At 49.6% G+C, this 18,260-nt stretch overlaps 1 protein-coding gene across 7 annotated transcripts in view; it reads left to right on the plus strand.

Moving 5' to 3' along the window:
- The window catches only part of LOC125448161 (2-oxoglutarate dehydrogenase complex component E1), a 77,672-nt gene that overhangs the window by 51,882 nt on the left and 7,530 nt on the right, over window positions 1-18,260 (plus strand). For all 7 annotated transcript variants that reach the window (XM_048523242.2, XM_048523244.2, XM_048523239.2 and 4 more), the window contains 12 exons: window positions 1,486-1,576; window positions 2,134-2,313; window positions 3,627-3,755; window positions 4,600-4,779; window positions 6,545-6,697; window positions 8,652-8,754; window positions 9,245-9,373; window positions 11,589-11,739; window positions 13,486-13,613; window positions 15,618-15,796; window positions 17,448-17,519; window positions 17,638-17,763. In XM_048523242.2, coding sequence (XP_048379199.1) covers window positions 1,486-1,576; window positions 2,134-2,313; window positions 3,627-3,755; window positions 4,600-4,779; window positions 6,545-6,697; window positions 8,652-8,754; window positions 9,245-9,373; window positions 11,589-11,739; window positions 13,486-13,613; window positions 15,618-15,796; window positions 17,448-17,519; window positions 17,638-17,763 — 1,621 coding nt within the window. The remainder of the gene's footprint in view (window positions 1-1,485; window positions 1,577-2,133; window positions 2,314-3,626; window positions 3,756-4,599; window positions 4,780-6,544; window positions 6,698-8,651; window positions 8,755-9,244; window positions 9,374-11,588; window positions 11,740-13,485; window positions 13,614-15,617; window positions 15,797-17,447; window positions 17,520-17,637; window positions 17,764-18,260) is intronic.

Raw genomic sequence — 18,260 nt, forward strand, 5'->3', positions numbered from 1 at the left:
CAGTATAGTAACATCCCATAAACGCACCTTGTGGCAAATTCAAAACCAGACTTTTGTCTCGCATACAGTCTAGCAGCCTAGGAAGAGAGTGCCCAGCTTTAGATTGTATTCAAGAGAGGGGAAGAAAAGCTTCCATTTCTTCAAGACCCCAACATCAACTGCTTAAAGCTAAAACTAAAAACTCAAGATATCTGGTTTTGAGAGTGGGAGCTTGACCACACCCGTTCAGGCTGCCTCTACTGTTGCAGCTTCAAAACAAAAACATCGCAAGGTTTACCAGGTGTTTATCTTCTTGTAGACTGCTTGGTGCCTGCCTCCCAAGCCCTGTCTCTAAAAATAAGAGGAAGTAGCACCAGCTGTGAGTGCGAAGTGAAAGTACGTGATTCAGACTGTTCAACAGCAAAGGAATGTATAACTAATGTGGCTTTGTAAGTAATTCAGATCGCCCAGCTCCCTGTGATTTGGGGTTATCATAGAATTTGACAGTACCTAAGAAGGCTGTACCAGCTCCTGAAAGAACTCCCCTGCTAATCCCACTCTCTTGCCCTATCTCTGTAGCCCTCTGAATGCATCCCTTTTCAAATATATATCCAGCTCTTGTGAACCTCCAGTGGAATCCACCTTCACCAGTCTCCCAGGCAGCGCATTCCAAATCCCAACAACTCTCCTAGGAAAGACCTTTCCCCTCGCCTCCCTTATTATGGTGTGTTACTTCTCCATGGCCAGCGTTCCATCGTGATAATTCTGCATTTCTCTCAGCGGTGAAAATGGCTATACCTAGATTTAGAAACTGGAACAGAATCAGCTGTTGAAGTGCCATCAGAAAGCAACCGGGACCGGTTGGGATTTTTGCAACAATCATTTCGGAGCAAGACAGCGAGAAAATACCCTGCTGAAGCTGTGTTTGATTAAGTGTGAAGTCTGTATTTAAATTGAGTGGCTAGCCTTCCTACAATCTCAAGAACAGGTCAAGTGTAATTGTTTAACTGGGTAATCCCTGTATACTGCACAGTCTACCTCGGGGATGTTAGATGGTGATGCAGGTTACTCAGCAGTTTAAAATGAAGTCGGGATTCCTTGTTTCTCAGTGGTCGCTGAGCACTGTTGTGGCATTTTAAAGAAACCTACGTGATTAAGGAGAGCTTGATAAACTCCTGTCTGTACGAGCAGTGGCCCTGAGGAATGGTGTGCGGTCGAAGGATGCTCTTAGCAACAGTGCAGCGAGAGGCAGTGAACGAACCCAGTGTCTCAAATAGCAGGAAGTGGCCCTGAAGATCAAGGGGATAAACCATGACACTGGGGCCTCTCGGCCTAATGCTGAGAGTTCTGACCTCGGTGAATGCTATTTCGCATGCCTCAGACTGTCTGAGAAGCACTGACTTGGGGAATTTACTGATGGCAAGCCCTTGTTTGCTGATTGCTTCCCTCCTCTATGTGCTGTAACCATCCGATTGTTACTTTAGCATCTCTTTCCCTTCTGCACAGGGGCCGTCTGAACGTGTTGGCTAATGTCATCAGGAAGGAACTGGAGCAGATATTTTGTCAGTTCGACTCCAAGTTGGAAGCTGCGGATGAGGTGAGTGTGTCCAACCTTGCACAGAGTCAGGAGGTTGGAATTGGGGGTGGGTGACATTTCTGAGCAGATGTTTTTACACTTAATTAGAACACAGCCCAGTACATCCCGCAAGCCAAATTTGCATCCATTGACTCCATCTACAATTCTCATTGCCTCAGGAAGGCAGCCAACATCATCAAAGAACCCTCCCCCACCCAGTTATAATCTCTTCCATCAGGCAGAAGATACAAAAGCTTTAACACATGTACCAACAGGCTGAAGAACAGCTTCGTCCCTGCTGTTATTAGACTTCTCAATGGACCTCTCAAGTATTAAATTTAAATGTTGATCTCGCTGTTTCTCTGCAACTGTGATGTGGTATTCCTCGCTCTGATCTATCTCCCTAATGCACTTGCATGGTCTGATACGCCTGTGCTGCGCGCACGAAACAAAATGTTTCACTGTACCTCGGTACATGTGATAAAAGTCAAATCAATTATTGTCTGTGTTTAATGGTATGCGTCAAAGCTTTACGTTGCCTGCACGTCACCCAGCTGTGCGAAATTCTGTATCGGCAGGGGACCGGTGATGTGAAATACCATCTAGGGATGTACCACCGCCGTATTAATCGCGTAACAAACCGGAACATCACTCTGTCTCTTGTGGCGAACCCCTCTCACTTGGAGGCCGTCGACCCTGTTGTACAAGGCAAGACCAAAGCCGAACAGTTTTACCTTAGTGACTCTGAAGGCAAGAAGGTGAGTTTTCAGCTGGTTTTTATACACATCGTGGGATTCCCCCAAGCAAACTGTTCTTTGAAAGCAGCCTGGTAGAGCAGGAGGGGACGAAGATATCCCACCAGTACAATTCAAATGCTCTTTCCTGTATCACTCTCCTGCAAGAGTTTGGGGCGTGTTACGTGACGTACCCTGACATGTTGGTCTTTCTCCCCCCCTCCTGCCACCAGAATCTCTCTAACCCTTCCTCTCTACACTGTCTTAAAGATGACTATCACTTACGTGGTGTTTCAGATTGTGGTGGTGGGGCGGGAAACGGTGTCAGTTTTAATGTCTCTGCTCGTCATCCCAAGCGTAGTCTGACGTTCTGAGGAACGTGGTTCGATTCCCACCCCCCTCATACTGCTGGGCCTACTAGGGGTGTTTCCATCTCTTTGCTGTGGGTCTGGAGTCACGTGTAGTAGGCCCTGACTAAAGGTGGCAGAGTTCCTCACGAAGGACATCTGTGAACCAGCTGGGCTTTTACGACAGTCAGTCTAGCGTCAGAGGTGAGGGGGTGACCTTATCAGAGGTTTATAAAATCATGAGGGGACATAGATAGGGTGAATAGACAAGGCCTTTTACCCAGGGGAGCCCAGAAGTAGAGGGGCATAGGTTTAAGCTGAGACAGTAAAGACTTAAAAAGGGACCTGAGGGGTACAATTTTTTCACAGAGGGCAGTGTGTTAATAGAACAAGTTGCCAGAGGAAGTGATGGAGGCTGGTACAATGCTAATGTTTAAGAGGCACATGGATGGGTACCTGGATAGGAAAGGTTTAGAGGGAAATGGGCTAAATGCTGGCAAGTGGGACTAGGCCAGATTGACGTGTCTGGTCAACGTGGACATGTTGAACCGAAGGGTCTCTTTCTGTGTTGGACAACTCCGTAACCAGTGACGATCTATCAGTTGTGTTGAACTTGAATCCTTCTAATGTTACTGGGCTTCAAACCCCACAGGACAGGGTTTCTCATTTGGCAGTTTCAACTATCATCGGCTGAGGCATCAGCTCATAGAAGAATGCCAAATTCCAAACTGTCCCAGCAATTTCTACCACAGGAAAAATGCGCTGCCTCCTCCCCCCGCGCCCCCCCCCCTCCCCCCCAACCTCCTAACTTTGGTAGTATCTTTTGACATCCTGTGCCATTTCTGAAATGATGGGAACACTGTCGACAAATTGCTCCCATTTGCTTCACTTTTTGCGGTGAAGATTAAGTTCCAAGATTTCAGGGAAGTCATTCCGTGTGGGATGTTCACGGGCTAAATCTTGACCAGTTTTTTTTTTGTCTTTTTGCAGGTCATGTCCATTCTGTTGCACGGCGATGCTGCGTTTGCGGGACAGGGAATAGTCTACGAAACCTTCCATCTCAGTGACCTGCCTTCATACACCACCCACGGGACAATCCACGTAGTAGTCAATAACCAGGTACGGTGACCTTGAGGAACAGGTGAGAGTTACATACTCACGCTCCCCAGCCCGGGTGGATGGGGTAGGGTGGCGATGGTGTGCCACTACCTCAGACCTGTGCCGTATCGCTCTCGTTTCTGTGGTAGCGGGGTGGCGGGGGTGGGGGAAAGTTAGCTGTGAGGGCCCTTTTGTTCCCAGAGAGACTTTGAAACTACAGTTCTGGTCCTTTCTCGCTAGAATGTGTACCACCAGTGCTCGCTTGCAAAATCAAACCAACGCATCCAGTGCTAGATGAGATTGGATCGATTGGTAGCACTTGCCGAGCAGTCTTGAATGTTCTCACAGCTGCACTGGCAATCAGTTGAGCTCGTGATGTGGTTCCTTTATGCTTGAGGCAATATACGTTAACATGGCAGGGCCCCGTTCTCTGCAAGCAAAAAGGATAAGTTCAAGAGTAAACACCTCTTTCTGAATTGTCCGGGACCTGGCCGCGCCTGGGTGTTAGCTCCGTGAGATGCCTCGGCCAGTCAGCGCCCTTTCCTCAAGGAGTATAAATTGTTGGATTGATCAGTGTGAAATTTGGCACTCTTGCCTGGTGTCCTGAGGAGCGCAAGATGAACAGCTCCAGTGACACTGCTTCCTTTCCATTAATAGATTAGAGGCAGAGAAAAGGGGTGGCCATTTTCCCTGTTGTATTCGTGCCTAGCTCCATTTCTGTGCCTTGGGAGCCCTGCGATAATCAATGCTTCAAATAACAGCCCCCATTGTAAGCCTCAGTTGGCATACAGTGGGCTGAGATTGTGAGACCTTGGTAACGTAGCTATTGCCAGGCAGTCAGTTCTGCCCCTTGTTCTCTCGCCAGATCGGGTTCACGACCGACCCCCGGGTGGCCCGCTCCTCTCCATACCCGACAGATGTGGCCCGCGTTGTCAACGCCCCCATCTTCCACGTGAATGGCGATGATCCCGAGGCGGTGATGTATGTGTGTAACGTGGCTGCAGAGTGGAGGAGCACTTTCCATAAGGATGTGGTGGTGGATTTGGTAAGTGGCTCCACTGGGTTCAAGCGCAGTTGCCTGTGTTTTTCTGCTTCCTGAAATGTACGGGGGTCTCTGGGCATAATGCACTCCCCCCACCCCCATATCCCACATCCAACAAACCCCTCTGACAGGACTCCCATAGAATATGCCATTTGCTCTCCATTTCTTTAGCAACGTCAGGAAATTTGGCTTCAATCCACTCTGTCGTAGAGTCATTTCAGCGTGGAACAGGCCCTTCGATCCAACTGTAATCCCAAACTAAACTAGTCCCACCTGCCTGTGCCTGGCCAGAACTACTGTTCTTTCAAAAAAAAATTGATCCTCATGCCTTTTCAAATCTTTCTCCTCTTGTCTTAGTAGTATGCCCCCTAATCTTGAAATCACCCCACCCTGGGGAAAAAGACATCTGCTATTCACCTTATCTACGTTCCTCACAATTTTGTAATCCTCTATAAGGTTATCTCTTAACCTCCCACCCTTCAGCGAAAAAAGAAGCCGCAGCCTCTCTTTATAACTCAAACCCTCCATTCCTGGTAAATCTTTACTGGACCTCCTCCAGCTTCATAATATCCATCCTATAAACTGTGCAGCCAGAACCAGACACAGTACTCCAGAAGAGGCAGAGTGGGCACGTAAGAAATGGATGTGGGAGTGGTCCATTCGGCCCCTCATGTCTGCTGCACTGTTTGATACAGTTACAGCTGACCTTGAGTTTCTAACTCCACTCTCCAGCCTTACTGTACCCCACCACCCCCCACCCCCCGCCATCACACGCTCACTTCTAGAGAGGTGGTTCTCCCTTGAGGGACAGTCTAGGACCAGAGGATGTAAACTCAGAAGAAGGGGTCACTCATCGAAGACAGGGCTGAGGAGGAATTTCTTCGAGGAGAGTGAATCTGTGGAATTCTTTACTACAGAGGGCTATCAAGTTTGGGTCATTAAAGCAGAGAGGGACAGATGTTTTTAATGACAAAGGGAGTTTGAGCGTTATGGGCAAAAAGAAGCAAAGTCGGATTTAAGGATGATCCGATCAATAATTGAATGGCAGAGCAGACTCAATGGGTTGAATGGCCTACTTCTGTTTGAAATGTCGTGGTCATAAAACCACATTTTAAATGAAAAGTATTTTAAGTGAAATAACCTCTCCACATCTCCCCCTGTCAAGTCCCTCAAAAAATCCTTTGTTTCACTAAGGCCGCCTCATTCCTGTAAATGAGGACATGCCCCGACCTACTCAACCTCTCCTCGTAAGGCAGTCCCTCCGTACCCAGGATCAGCCAAGTGAACCTTCTCTGGGCTGTCTCTGATGGCCAGTCTATCGTTCCTTATGTATGGGGCCTCATTTACAGTGCTTGAACTCTGATCTGACTAGGGCGTTGTACAGTTTTTGCAAAACCTCCCTGTTTTTATGCTCCAATCCCTTTGAAATAAAGGCCAGCATTCCATCTGATTCCCTATTCCCCTCTGATCTTGGATGCTGGCTTTTTATGATTCATAGACGAGGACTCCCAAATTCAGCTTCAGCTTTCCACTGTTTTTTTCTCTGTTTAAATGATACTCTGCTTTAGCGGTCTTCCTGCCAAAGTAAATGAACTCTCATTTGCCCACATTCTATTCCATCCACCAAGTCTTTGCCCAGAAGGGCACGAGGAGAGACAACATCAGTGTCCCATGAGCAGAAGTCTAACAAACTAGCAGCTGAAGGAGTGTTGTTTTTGGATGTCATTAACGGGGTCAGTCTGAGCCCGCTCATTGTCTTTTTTTCCAGGTCTGTTATCGACGCAATGGCCACAACGAGATGGACGAGCCAATGTTCACGCAGCCCCTGATGTACAAGCAGATCAAGAAACAGAAGGCCGTGCTGAAGAAGTATGCAGAGAAGCTCATCGCTGAGGGAGTGGTGACACAACAAGAGTTTGAGGTTTGGAGAACTTTTCTGTTTCCTCTCGAATGTTGATTCCTACAGGAGCGCAGAAACATGACACCCGGCCTCCTCACCTAGCTCCCATCCCCGTACATCTATTTCCATCCATCCACTTTTGTTTTCTGAAACCCTTCATTGTCTCTGCTTCCACTGTCCCAATGAACAGCGAGTTCCTGCTCGCTGCAGCTAAAATGTTCCTCCCCTCATCCACTGCCCTGAAGTCCCTGCCCAAATCCTTCAATCTGTGCTCACCTCACCGCATCCCTTGTTGAGGAGATTGGCTTCTCTTTGTCTACCTTATCTAAACTTCACGTAATCTTGTATCACGACCCCTCTCCAAATCTCCTTTCCTTCAAGGAGGACAGTCCCAGCTTCTACAGTCTAACACAGTCACTAAAATCCCTGGGACTGTTCCGGTTAATCTTGCTCCACACCCTCACATCTTTGCTAAAATGTTGTGGGGTCTAGAGCTGGTTGCAGCTTCTGCCAAATCCTGCCTGACCAGGTTGCCTGAGGTCATCTCTGGTGGTTTGAGGAGAAAAAAGTAGACATTTCGAGGGACCCTTGCAGAAGGGTTGTGACAGAGGCAGAGAAACTGGGAGAACGGAGTGGAGTCTTAACAGGAAGCAGGGTGTGAGGATGTACAGTTCAGGTAACAGTGGGAGTCGGCAGAGTTTGTAGTATATATCGGTGGCCAGCCTATCCCCAGAAGTTGGAGCAGGTGTCAAGGGAGCAACAGCTAAGTGGTTAGCACTGCTGCCTCACAGCGCCAAGGACCAAGGCTCCAATCCAGTCTCCAGCTGTGTGGAGATCTCCCCCAGGCCTGTGCAGGTTTTCTCCGGGTGCTCTGGTTTCCTCCCACAGTCCAAAAGTGTGCAGGTTATGTGGATTGGCCATGCTAAGTTGCCCGTAGTGTCCAGGGATGTTCGGGCTGGGTGGGTTAGCCCTGGGAAATACAAGATTACAAGGAGTGGGGGTGGGTCTGGGTGGGATGATCTTCAGAGAGCCAGTGTAGGCTCGATGGGCCAAATGGCCTGCCTGAACACTGTAGAGATTCCCTGATTCTATGAAAGCAAGGCAAGAGTTAGAGATGGACCAGGTGAAGCAGAGAATAATGAGAAATTCCTAATTCCAGGCGAGACGGAGGGGCAGCATCAATGATATCATAGGTGTACTGCAGAGAGAGTGTGGGCAGTGACCCCAGTCGGACTGGAACAAGGAATATTCCACACACCCTACAAAGAGAAGGGCAAAACTGGGGCCCTCAGGGGTAACCTTTTTGATCTGAAGAAAGAGAGCGGAGCTAAAGGAGAAGGTGTTCAAAAATATGCTCCTTTGTTCTTGTTTCTTCTCCGAGATGGAAACAGCATCCCCCTCCCCCCATGAGCCTGCTCATGGTTTTGGAACGTTCTATCAAATCTCCTCTTGCCGTCTGCACCCAGGAGATCTGTCCCAACTTCTGATCCCTGAGGATTCTCCTTCCTGGAACTGTTGTAGTGAATGGTTGGTCCTGGAGCCAGCCTCTCTAGCTTGTTGTTTTTCCTCTGTGGTAACCCCTCAGCCAATACAAATGGTCTTGATAACTAATAATCTCCCTTTCCCACCATCCCACTGCAGTATTTGTGTATTCTTGCACGTGTGCCCTGATGAATGCAGGGGTGCAGGGTTTCACTGATGTTCTGTTACGTTATGAAGTCACTACGGTGAGGAACTAGGCATTGGCTGACATCCATGTGCTTTGAGCTGTTGAGTGAATCATTGCTGCATCATTTGTTTGCGTTTAGGGCAACATGAGCTATGCACCAGGGAGCCGGGTTCATGGTGCATGTTTGAGATTCAGTTGCCGAGTCCAGCGGCGGGCGGGTTTGTGGCAGAGTTGGCGTTTTGAGCTGATGCTTCCTGTTTCTAAATGTGTGTGTGTGCGCGCGCGCGCGCATTCCTGTCTCTCCAGGCTGAAATGTCCAAGTACGATAAGATCTGCGAGGAGGCCTACGCCCGATCCAAGGATGAGAAAATCATGCATATTAAGCACTGGCTCGACTCGCCATGGCCTGGTGAGTGGTCTTGTGGGCTGAGGCGAGGCGTTGACCCCATGGCAGGGGGGTGCCGGCAGTGTGTGAGGGTTGGGTTTGCGCCAGGGTGGGTGAGTGTTACCGGGCAACTCTAGCTGGGTGCCTGGCTGCCTGTGGAAATGTGAAAGCAACGCTGGCATTTAGCTGCCCAGCCATAGTCAGTGATGGTGGGTGCCCAGGACGGGGCATGACTGGTGAGGTGGCAGTGAGGGCAAATTCCGTAATTATCGGGGGCTGTTGACACAGACTGCCCCCCTGGAAGATGGGCAGTGAGCAAGCTGGCACCAGGGGACCTCGGTGGGAGAGTATGGGGCATGTAGGAGGGTTCCTTCAGGGTGCTGGGTGAATGGCCTTATTTTGGGTTCTCTCCCCCCCCCCCCCCCCCCCCAACATTGTGGGAGGGTCTTCCGCGTGCGCCCTATCGCTTCACTTCTGCTTCCACCACCCCCACACTCCCTGTTCCCGCCTGCAGGTTTCTTCACCCTCGACGGGCAGCCGAAAAGCATGAAGTGCCCCTCCACGGGTCTGAGCGAGGAGACGCTGGCACACATCGGGAACGTGGCCAGCTCTGTACCAGTTGAGGACTTCACCATTCACGGAGGTAGATCGGAGCTCGTTTGGTGAGGCTTCCAGTCAACCACCAGCAAACATGGCTGGGTGGCCCACACTGGTATTTCTGAGCGTCATCAGGATGTGGGGTGAGATGGTGTTGGGGGTGGTGGGGGGTTTAGAAAACGGGGTGACTGTTGAGCCTGTCAGTGCTTACCCTGCCCCCTGCAGCCAGCCCCCATCTTGTGTCCTGACCTCCTGCAGCCACTGATGGTGCCAACCTCCCAGCCAAACCTAAAGGAACAGCGAGCCTCGGGAAGCATGGCCCGATTTCTGCCGGCAGTGCTCCTTGGGCCTGTTGGTGGACTTTTCTAAGTCCTGTCCTCGATATCTGGGTGAGTAGGTGTGCTGACCACGGCTGGCCTAGGAGGTAGATTCTTGCCCACTTGACTGTTCCATTTCAAATCCTATCCCTCCACCCTCCAGTCTGATTCGCCCTTAACCCATCAGTCATAGAGTCACGTGGCACAGAAGCAGACCCTTTGGCCCAACTTGTCCATGCTGACCATTTCCAAACTGAACTAGTCCCATTAGCCTGCGCTTGGCCCACATCTAAACCCCTCCTGGCCATGTACCTGTCCAAATGCCTTTTAAATGTTATAACTGTACCCGTCTCCTCCTCTGGCAGCTCGTTCAACAGACTGTCAGGAAGTTGCCCCTCCACTCCTCCCTTTTAAATCTTTACACCTCACCTTAAACCTATGCCCTCTCGTTTTGGACCCCCCGTGCCTGTTGGTTTAGTAATGTTTTACGTTTAAACCCCTTCAGACCATTTCTTGCAGACTGCTTCCCACATCTTTTGTACCCCATTCCTTCCCTCCCTCCCTCCCCCATCTGTTCCCTTATGCTTCTCTGTTTCAACACTGCATCTTTTCCTTTGGCTTAACCTTCTTGGGCGACCACATTCTTCCTGTTGCTCCTCATCCCCAGTTGGACGTCTCCCATAAGCTTGAACACAGTGAGCCCTCACTTAAAGACGAGGTTGTGTTCCCGAGATATGGTGACTGAGAGTGAGTCGTGGACTTCCGTAGGAGGCCATGCTAAAGTCAGAGCTGGGTTCTTGCAGACAATTCTTGCCCAGAAAGAAATAACATTCCCACTCATACTGTACCATTGCGTGTCCCTAGCTGAAATAACTTCAGACTAAAATAAGACATGAAATATGTTTTAAAAAAACACAACATCACATTTAAAAATGCGTTTGCTGCATTGTACTTTTAAACAGACCAAGCTCCATCTAGTGGAAGTTGGTCAGTGGCAGTGCCTGCTACAGAAGGGCAGTGAGCAGAGACAGGGAGTAAGGCTGCTAAATGACGCCAGAGATCAGGAGGGGCGCAGAGGTGGAGCAGGAGACAACCGGGGCAGGGCACAGAGCTGAACACCGCCATAGGGAAGAGAGACGGGCAGGACTGAAGGAGAGAGCGGGAGAGATTATATGAGCCATACTGCAAGTTGTCTGCAGAAACAAGGTGGAAGCAAAATGGGTTAAGTCTGGAGTTAAGGCACTTATTTTATGGTTCTGGACTCGTCTGCAACTCTTTGATAGTGACAGTCTTTGACTTACCCTCCCGTCAGCACATTTCCATCTCCATACTGCAGCCTAACTTGCTGCTTAAGTGTCAGCCCATGAGCTCTCTGATATACCGGGGTCCCGATGGAGGGAAGCAGAAGAGAGATCAGGACAACGTGACCTTGAATTTTGAATTTGAGGCCATGTACGTAGTTTGACAGAGTTTGTGGATTTGCCACTTGAGTAAGTAACACTATCCCTTGAGCCCCTTCCTGCCCTGGGTCACCTTGATGCACTGCCCCCCCCCCCCCCCCCCCCCCCAATTATTTGAGGGGCAGGTTCAGTCTGTTGCACTCACCCCCGCTGTTTAATGCAAGCGAGTAATTGCCTGACCCTTAGAGTTGTTAATGCAGGAGGCCGTTCAGCCCATCATTCTCATCCTGTTTTCATTTCCTGGTCTCCTGTCTGCTCCTTGTCAAGCAATGCTGCTTCTTTAACCTCCCCGTCCACTTTTGAGTGAGGAAATCTGCGTTTCACGCAGCAATTTCTCTCATTTTCCTGGTGATAGTCTCGAGCGTTACCACCTTAGTGCAGGGGATTCGGTTAGTGGATAACTTCTTGGCTTATCGTTGGCCCAGTGTTTGCCGAGCTGTTTAAGACTGCAGCGCTGACCGTTCTCCATTCTCTCTGTGCTCAGGTTTAACCCGTATCTTAAAAGGCCGTGGCGAGATGGTGAAAAACCGCACTGTGGACTGGGCCTTGGCTGAGTACATGGCCATTGGGTCCTTGCTGAAGGAAGGCATTCATATCCGCTTGAGTGGGCAAGATGTGGAGAGAGGAACCTTCAGGTAGAACTTGGAGCAAGGCAGCTTCTGTTTCCGTGATGGGAGGCTCCCAGTTAATGTGTCTCATGTCTGAGGCAAAGGTTAGCAGGCAACACAGAATTGAACACAGAGTGACGAAAGTCAGGTTCTCCTGACAATACAGCAGGTTTCCTGGTCACTGTTCCTGTGACTCACTTTGTTAACTGATGACAACTGAGTGTGCTGGCACGGTGGCTCAGTGGTTAGCACCGCTGCCTCATGGCGCCAGGGACCCGGGTTTGATTCCCCTCTCAGGTGACTGTCCGTGTGGCTTTCCTCCTGGTTCTCCAGTTTTCCCCCCCCCACCGTCCAAAGCTGTACAGGTTAGGGTGAATTGGCCATGCCACATTGCCGCATAGTGTCCAAGGGTGTGCCAGTTAAGCAGATTGGCCATGGGGAATGTGGGTTTACGAGGATAGGGTGGAGGGCTTGATGTGGACTCGCTGGGCCAAATGGCCTGCTTCAACATGATCTGCCAGGGTTGAGTTCTGAAGAAGGCTCCCCGGACCCGAAACGTTAACTTTTTTTTCCTTCACACGCTGCCAGACCTGCTGAGCTTTTCCAGCAACTTTGTTTTTGTTCCTGATTTGCAGCATCTGCAGTTCTTTTGGTTTTTCCCGAGTTGCCAAGCTGGGATTCGAACCCCTCGATGCAGTCAGCTTAGTGAGCAGCGGGTCATGTTGTTTTGGTCTTTGTCCCTTGGTGTGAGTAGCTTGCCGAGACATTTCCCCCCAGTTTTAGGGCCATTGCAGCCTAGATTAAGATGTCAGGAGCAGTCCCTCAAAACTTGGATGGTTGTCAATGAGAGTTTGGGCAGGGCTTGTACCATATAATCATTGGGCAAGTGACAACATCACTGGACTGTCACCCAAGAGGCCGACATTAATGACCTGGGAACATAAGTTTGAGCCTCACCGAGGCAGCTGGGGAAATTTGAACTCAACAAAAATCTCTAGGATTTTTAAAAATTTGTTTAAAAACTCCTCTGGTTCACGAATCGTAGCATGCCTCTGGTGTGGAAGCAGGCCATTTGGCCTTTCAAGTCTGTACCAACCCTTGGGAGAGCATCCCAGGCTGCACCCCACTCCCACCCGAGCGGGTGATACCCATGACCCGTGCTTGAATTTTTAAAACTCTCTCAGATTTGAGAAAAAGCTGTATGGTTTAATGGATTCAAGGTTTAAAGAGAGAATTTTTTAATTTTGCTAGGGAATCCGGGGTTATAGGGAAAGGGCAGGAACGATGAGTCGAGGATTTATCAGATCAGCTACTAATTGATTGAATGACAGATCAGACCTGGTGGGCTGAATGGCCTCCTTCTGCACCACTTTTCTGACTCCAATGTTGCATACACTTTTGAAAAAGGCTGTTTTTCAAAATGAGTCAGTGCTCATGATTAATGATGTTGTGGTGTAGCCACTGACCTCAAGAATGTCAGCTTTGCTCTCAACACGTAGGATGGTGAGATTGAAATGGAACTTTGCAACAGTGTCCTCAGGTGTGAACAGTAAAACGCGAGTACATTGTAACTGTCAACAAAGTTGCTGGAAAAGCTCAGCAGGTCTGTCAGCATCTGTGGAGGAGAAAACGGAGTTAACGTTTCGGGTCCGGTGACCCTTCCTCAGAACTGATGATGTTGGTCGCATTTGTTCAAGCTGATACTGCAGAGAGGTTACTCTTGTATTCTGTCTCTCTTTTTCCCCCCACCCCCCACATCTCTGCCGCTGTCAGTCATCGGCATCATGTGCTGCACGACCAAAACGTAGATAAGAAGACTTGTATTCCCATGAACCATCTGTGGCCAAACCAGGCTCCGTACACCGTGTGTAACAGCTCGCTCTCGGAATACGGCGTGCTGGGTAGGACCTTTACCACTTGTGTTTCACACAAAGCTGCTCCGAGCTAGTGAGAAAGATGGCAATGCAGTTGGGGTGTGTGTTTGTGTGTGTGTTTGTGTGTGTGTTTGTGTGTGTGTGTTTGTGTGTGTGTGTTTGTGTGTGTGTGTTTGTGTGTGTGTGTTTGTTTGTGTGTGTTTGTTTGTGTGTGTTTGTTTGTGTGTGTTTGTTTGTGTGTGTTTGTTTGTGTGTGTTTGTTTGTGTGTGTTTGTTTGTGTGTGTGTGTTTGTGTGTGTGTGTTATATTGAAGCGCACACGCCATTTGAATATGGCAAGCAAGAGAAGAAGGGTGCATTCATCTCACGAGGTTCTCGGGTCTGTAACTGAACACACAAGTCAACCTTTTCCAAAAGTAAAAGGAAGGCCTCCCAAGTAGACTTCGTATATATTAGTCTTGCATTTAAAAGTCGTGACTGTTTTCTACCTCCTCCCACTCTCGCCCACTCCTGTGTCACCTTTACTCCCCTTATCATCATCTTCAGCATTCTCACTTCTTACCAGTTGTGGCTGTTAATGTGCATCTGCATCAATGGAGAATGCCGTATTCATAGGAAGCGGGCATTACTAATTTTGTTACCCCCCCCCCCCGCCCTTGAGAAAGTGGGGGTGAACTGCTGCAGTCCCATGTGCTGTAGGGACCCCCACACGGTGCCCTTGGGGAGGGAGTCCCAGGATTCTGACCCAGCGAGGCTGAAGGAACGGCCGATATGTTTCCCAAGTCGGGGACGGTGAGGGGCTTGGAGGGTGAGTTTGCGGGGGAGGGGGGGGGGGGGGTGTTCCCATGTACCTGCTGTCCCTTGTCCTTCTGGATGGAAGTGGGTCGTGGGTTTGGAAAGTGCTGTTTGAGGGGCCTTGGTGAGTTGCTGCAGAGCATCTTGTAGATGGTACACACTGCTGCGACTGAGCATCGGTGGTGGGGGTGAGTGGAATGTTTGTGGATTTGGGGCCAATCGAGCAGGAGGTGGTGGGGGAGGGCTCTGTCCCTGGATGGTGTCAAGCTTCTCGAGTGTTGCAGGAGCTGCCCCCATCCGGGGCAAGTGGGGGGTGTTCCATCACGCTCCTAACTGCATAGAGTTTGCACATTCTCCTCGTGCCTGTGTGGGTTTCCTCTGGGTGCTCCAGTTTCCACCCACGTTCCAGAGATGTGCAGGTTAGGGTGGTTTGGATGTGTCCATTGTGTCCGGCAATGTGCAGGCTAGTGGTTTAGCCATAGGAAATGCAGGGTTACAGGGATTGGGTTGGATCAGGGTAGGATGCTGTCCAGTGGGTTGGTGTGGGCTTGATGGGCCTGTTTCCACCCTGTGGGGATTCTTTGATACTGGACAGGCATTAGGGGAGTTCCTCCCTGCAGGATTCCTAGCCTCTGACCTGTTCTTGTAAACACTGTTTATGTGGGGCTGATCCTGTTCAGTTTCTGGTAATCGAAATTTTGACCAAGTCATAAAGGAATTCCATTAGATAGTGATGCGCAGGTGTAGAATTAGGCCATTCAGCCCATCAAATTTGATAAGTAACTGAATGGGAAAGATCATAGTGAGAGTTGCATTGTGGTACTCTGTCAAAATTCAACAGAAGGGACTTGGACTGAATGGCCTCATTATATGATACTGAGTCATTTGTACTTCTGTATCGTCTAAAGCCAATAACCAAGGTGTGGAATACAGAGTGCATTTTAGATTTGCCCTTTGAGCTTCTAGTCTGTCTCACTGTTTGTATGCACCACTGGGAGATACAGACCATGGGATTCCTGGTTAAAACTGCCCTGGGTTTCCTTGAGGGAAAGGCGGGGAGAAAATGAGCCATGGTTTTCACTCCTGACACCTATCCACTGACCCCACTGTGCACAGCCATCTCTGGGTCAGCTAAGAGGGGATCTGCCCTGACTGTGATGCCTTCTGGCGTCGGATAGCCTGGCTCTCAAAACTGGCTAGTTTTCCAGAATCCGTCTCTCTCTCACCCTCTGTACAGGTTTCGAGCTGGGGTTTGCGATGGCTAGCCCCAACGCACTGGTCCTGTGGGAGGCCCAGTTTGGAGATTTCCACAACACCGCCCAGTGCATCATCGACCAGTTCATCAGTCCAGGCCAGGCCAAGTGGGTCCGGCAGAACGGGATTGTCCTGCTGCTTCCTCACGGCATGGAAGGAATGGTAAGGCTTGAGACTTTCGGGGATAGTGTGTTCCACAGTTTCGACCAGCTCCTGTCCTTGCTCTGCCTGAAAGAACATCGCTGCCCCTGACGAATCAATAGCAGCAATTAAATGACAGCTTATTCTGAATTGAGCATTGAAGCGCATTGGCTGCTTGCCTTTTTAAGTGACATTTTATCTGGACACGAAAGGCACTGAGCTCAAAACATTCACTACAAATTTGGGAAGCAGCTTTCCAAAGCTCAGAACCAAACCGCGTTCATGCTGACGTTTCGGCTTGACCCTCCCGGATCAAACCCTGCTTTCTACCTCCCAGCCGAGCCTCATTTCCCATTTTTCATTCCAATCACTGACCAGTTGGCGTTTAGTTTTTTGCATGTGACCATTCGGTGTACAACAAAAAGTCAGTTAAAATTAGAAGGAAGTAGAAAAAGGAGGAGGAATAACAAATATTTTTTGCCTCTTTTTTTCTGTTTGTACACTGATCACAAATTTCCGAGTTCAGCGGAGAATAGGCAAGGCCAATGGAATGTTGGCCTTTGTGTTATTTTAGAGGGAGTGGGGAGGTTTTGCCAAAGCTGTACACTTCATACCACAGCTGGAAATACTGTGAACAATTTTGGGTCCCCGTATCTAAGGAAAGATAGTCTGGCCATGGGAGGCAGCCCAGTGAAGGTTCATTCGCCTGTACCAGATATGGAGGGACTGACTTGTGTGGGAGGTTGAGTAGGCCGGGGCCTGTACTTGTTTAGAAGAATGAGGGGCGACCTTATTGAAAGAGAATTTTTGAAGAAGGGTCTCGGCCCGAAACGTCAGCTTTCCTGCTCCTCTGCTGCCTTGGCCTGTTGTGTTCATCCAGCTCTACGCCTTGTTATATCAGATTCTTAGAGGGACTCGACAGGGGGAGATGTGGAGAGGATGTATCCCCTTCTGGGAGAGTCTGAGACCAGAGTGTGTAATCTCAGGGTAACGGGTTGCCTGTTGACAGATGGTGAGGAGTTTCCCCTCTCCTAGGGGAGTGAGTCTGTGGAATTCTTTACCATAGGGCCGGGGTCATTCAAGACTGAGACAGACAGATTTTTAATCAGGAAGGGGAATATGGAGGGAAAAGACAAGAAAATGGGATTGAGGATGATCAGATCAGCCACTGAATGGCAGAGTGGACTTTATTGGCTGATGGCCTACTTCTGCTCCTCTGTCTAACTGTCACAACAGCCTGAAATATTGGTTAATAAAGCTACACTTTAAAAACATTACCTTGCAATCGAGGAAGTATGGATAAAGTCCCGATTCACATTCGCCTATTGGTTTGTTTGTTCTCAGCACTTGTGTGCTGCAGATAATTTGATCCCTGAATTAACCTTGTTAGAATATCAGGGTGTTCGCAGGTTGTTGCTGGGAGCTGAGTGCATGCAAATTGGCTTCCAGTGTGTGCAGACTTCAAAAAGACCCTCGATTGGCTGTCAAAGTATTCCGCAATGTCCAAGTGGTCGTGGAAGGTGCTATATAAATGCAGACTTCTCCATCTGTGTCTCCTCTCACCCCCACCCCACAACCTTCTGTCTGTCTCCGTCTTTCTCTCTCTGTCTGTCTCTCCCTGCCCCCGTCTCACTCTCCAGTAACTAATACCCAGTTCTGGTGATGTTTTCAGGGGCCCGAGCACTCGTCCGCGAGGCCTGAGCGCTTCCTGCAGATGTGCAACGATGATCCCGACGTAGTGCCGGTGAGTACTGCTCAGCACCTGAGCTTTGTTTCTCCGGGGTAGGGGAAGATGGGGTTTGTTTTGGGATCGCTGTAACCCTCTCGATGGTCTCTTTTCCCCTTTCCCCACACCCCTGCAGAAAATGATGGAAGACTTTGCAGTGCAGCAGCTGTACGATGCCAACTGGATCGTGGTGAATTGCTCCACTCCCGCCAACTACTTCCATGTGCTGAGGAGACAGATACTGCTACCTTTCCGCAAGCCGGTCAGTGCCGAGCCAATCTTCCACTCGCTCCATGTTTTCTCTCCCGCTGATCCTCTGGACGCTCGCTTAGGGTGGTGGGCTCAATTCCCAATCCCAGCAGCTGCTCTTGTAGTGGGTCTGATGTCACTGTGGATCTGAAGTCATGCCCCAGTTGGGCTAAGGACAGCCGGTTTACCTCCCCAAAGACAACCAGCTTTTTTTTATTTGATCATAAAGTCATACAGCACAGAAACGGACCCTTTGGTCCAACCCGTCCGTGCCAACCAAATATCCTAACTATCCTGCTTTCTGCACCCCACCCACCCACCTGATGCCCCGATCTACTATCCATCTATCCAATGTTGTGGCTCCACAGTCCTCTGGGGCAGAGAATTCTGAAGATTGACTACCTTTTGTGTGAAGAATTCTCAACCCTGAACGACGGGCCCCTTATTCTGAGACCCGTACCAAACTGACCCAGTTTACAGAGCTCCCGCATCATAGGGCAGTCCCCTCAT

Source organism: Stegostoma tigrinum, chromosome 40, assembly GCF_030684315.1.
Source record: "Stegostoma tigrinum isolate sSteTig4 chromosome 40, sSteTig4.hap1, whole genome shotgun sequence".
NCBI lineage: Eukaryota > Metazoa > Chordata > Chondrichthyes > Orectolobiformes > Stegostomatidae > Stegostoma > Stegostoma tigrinum.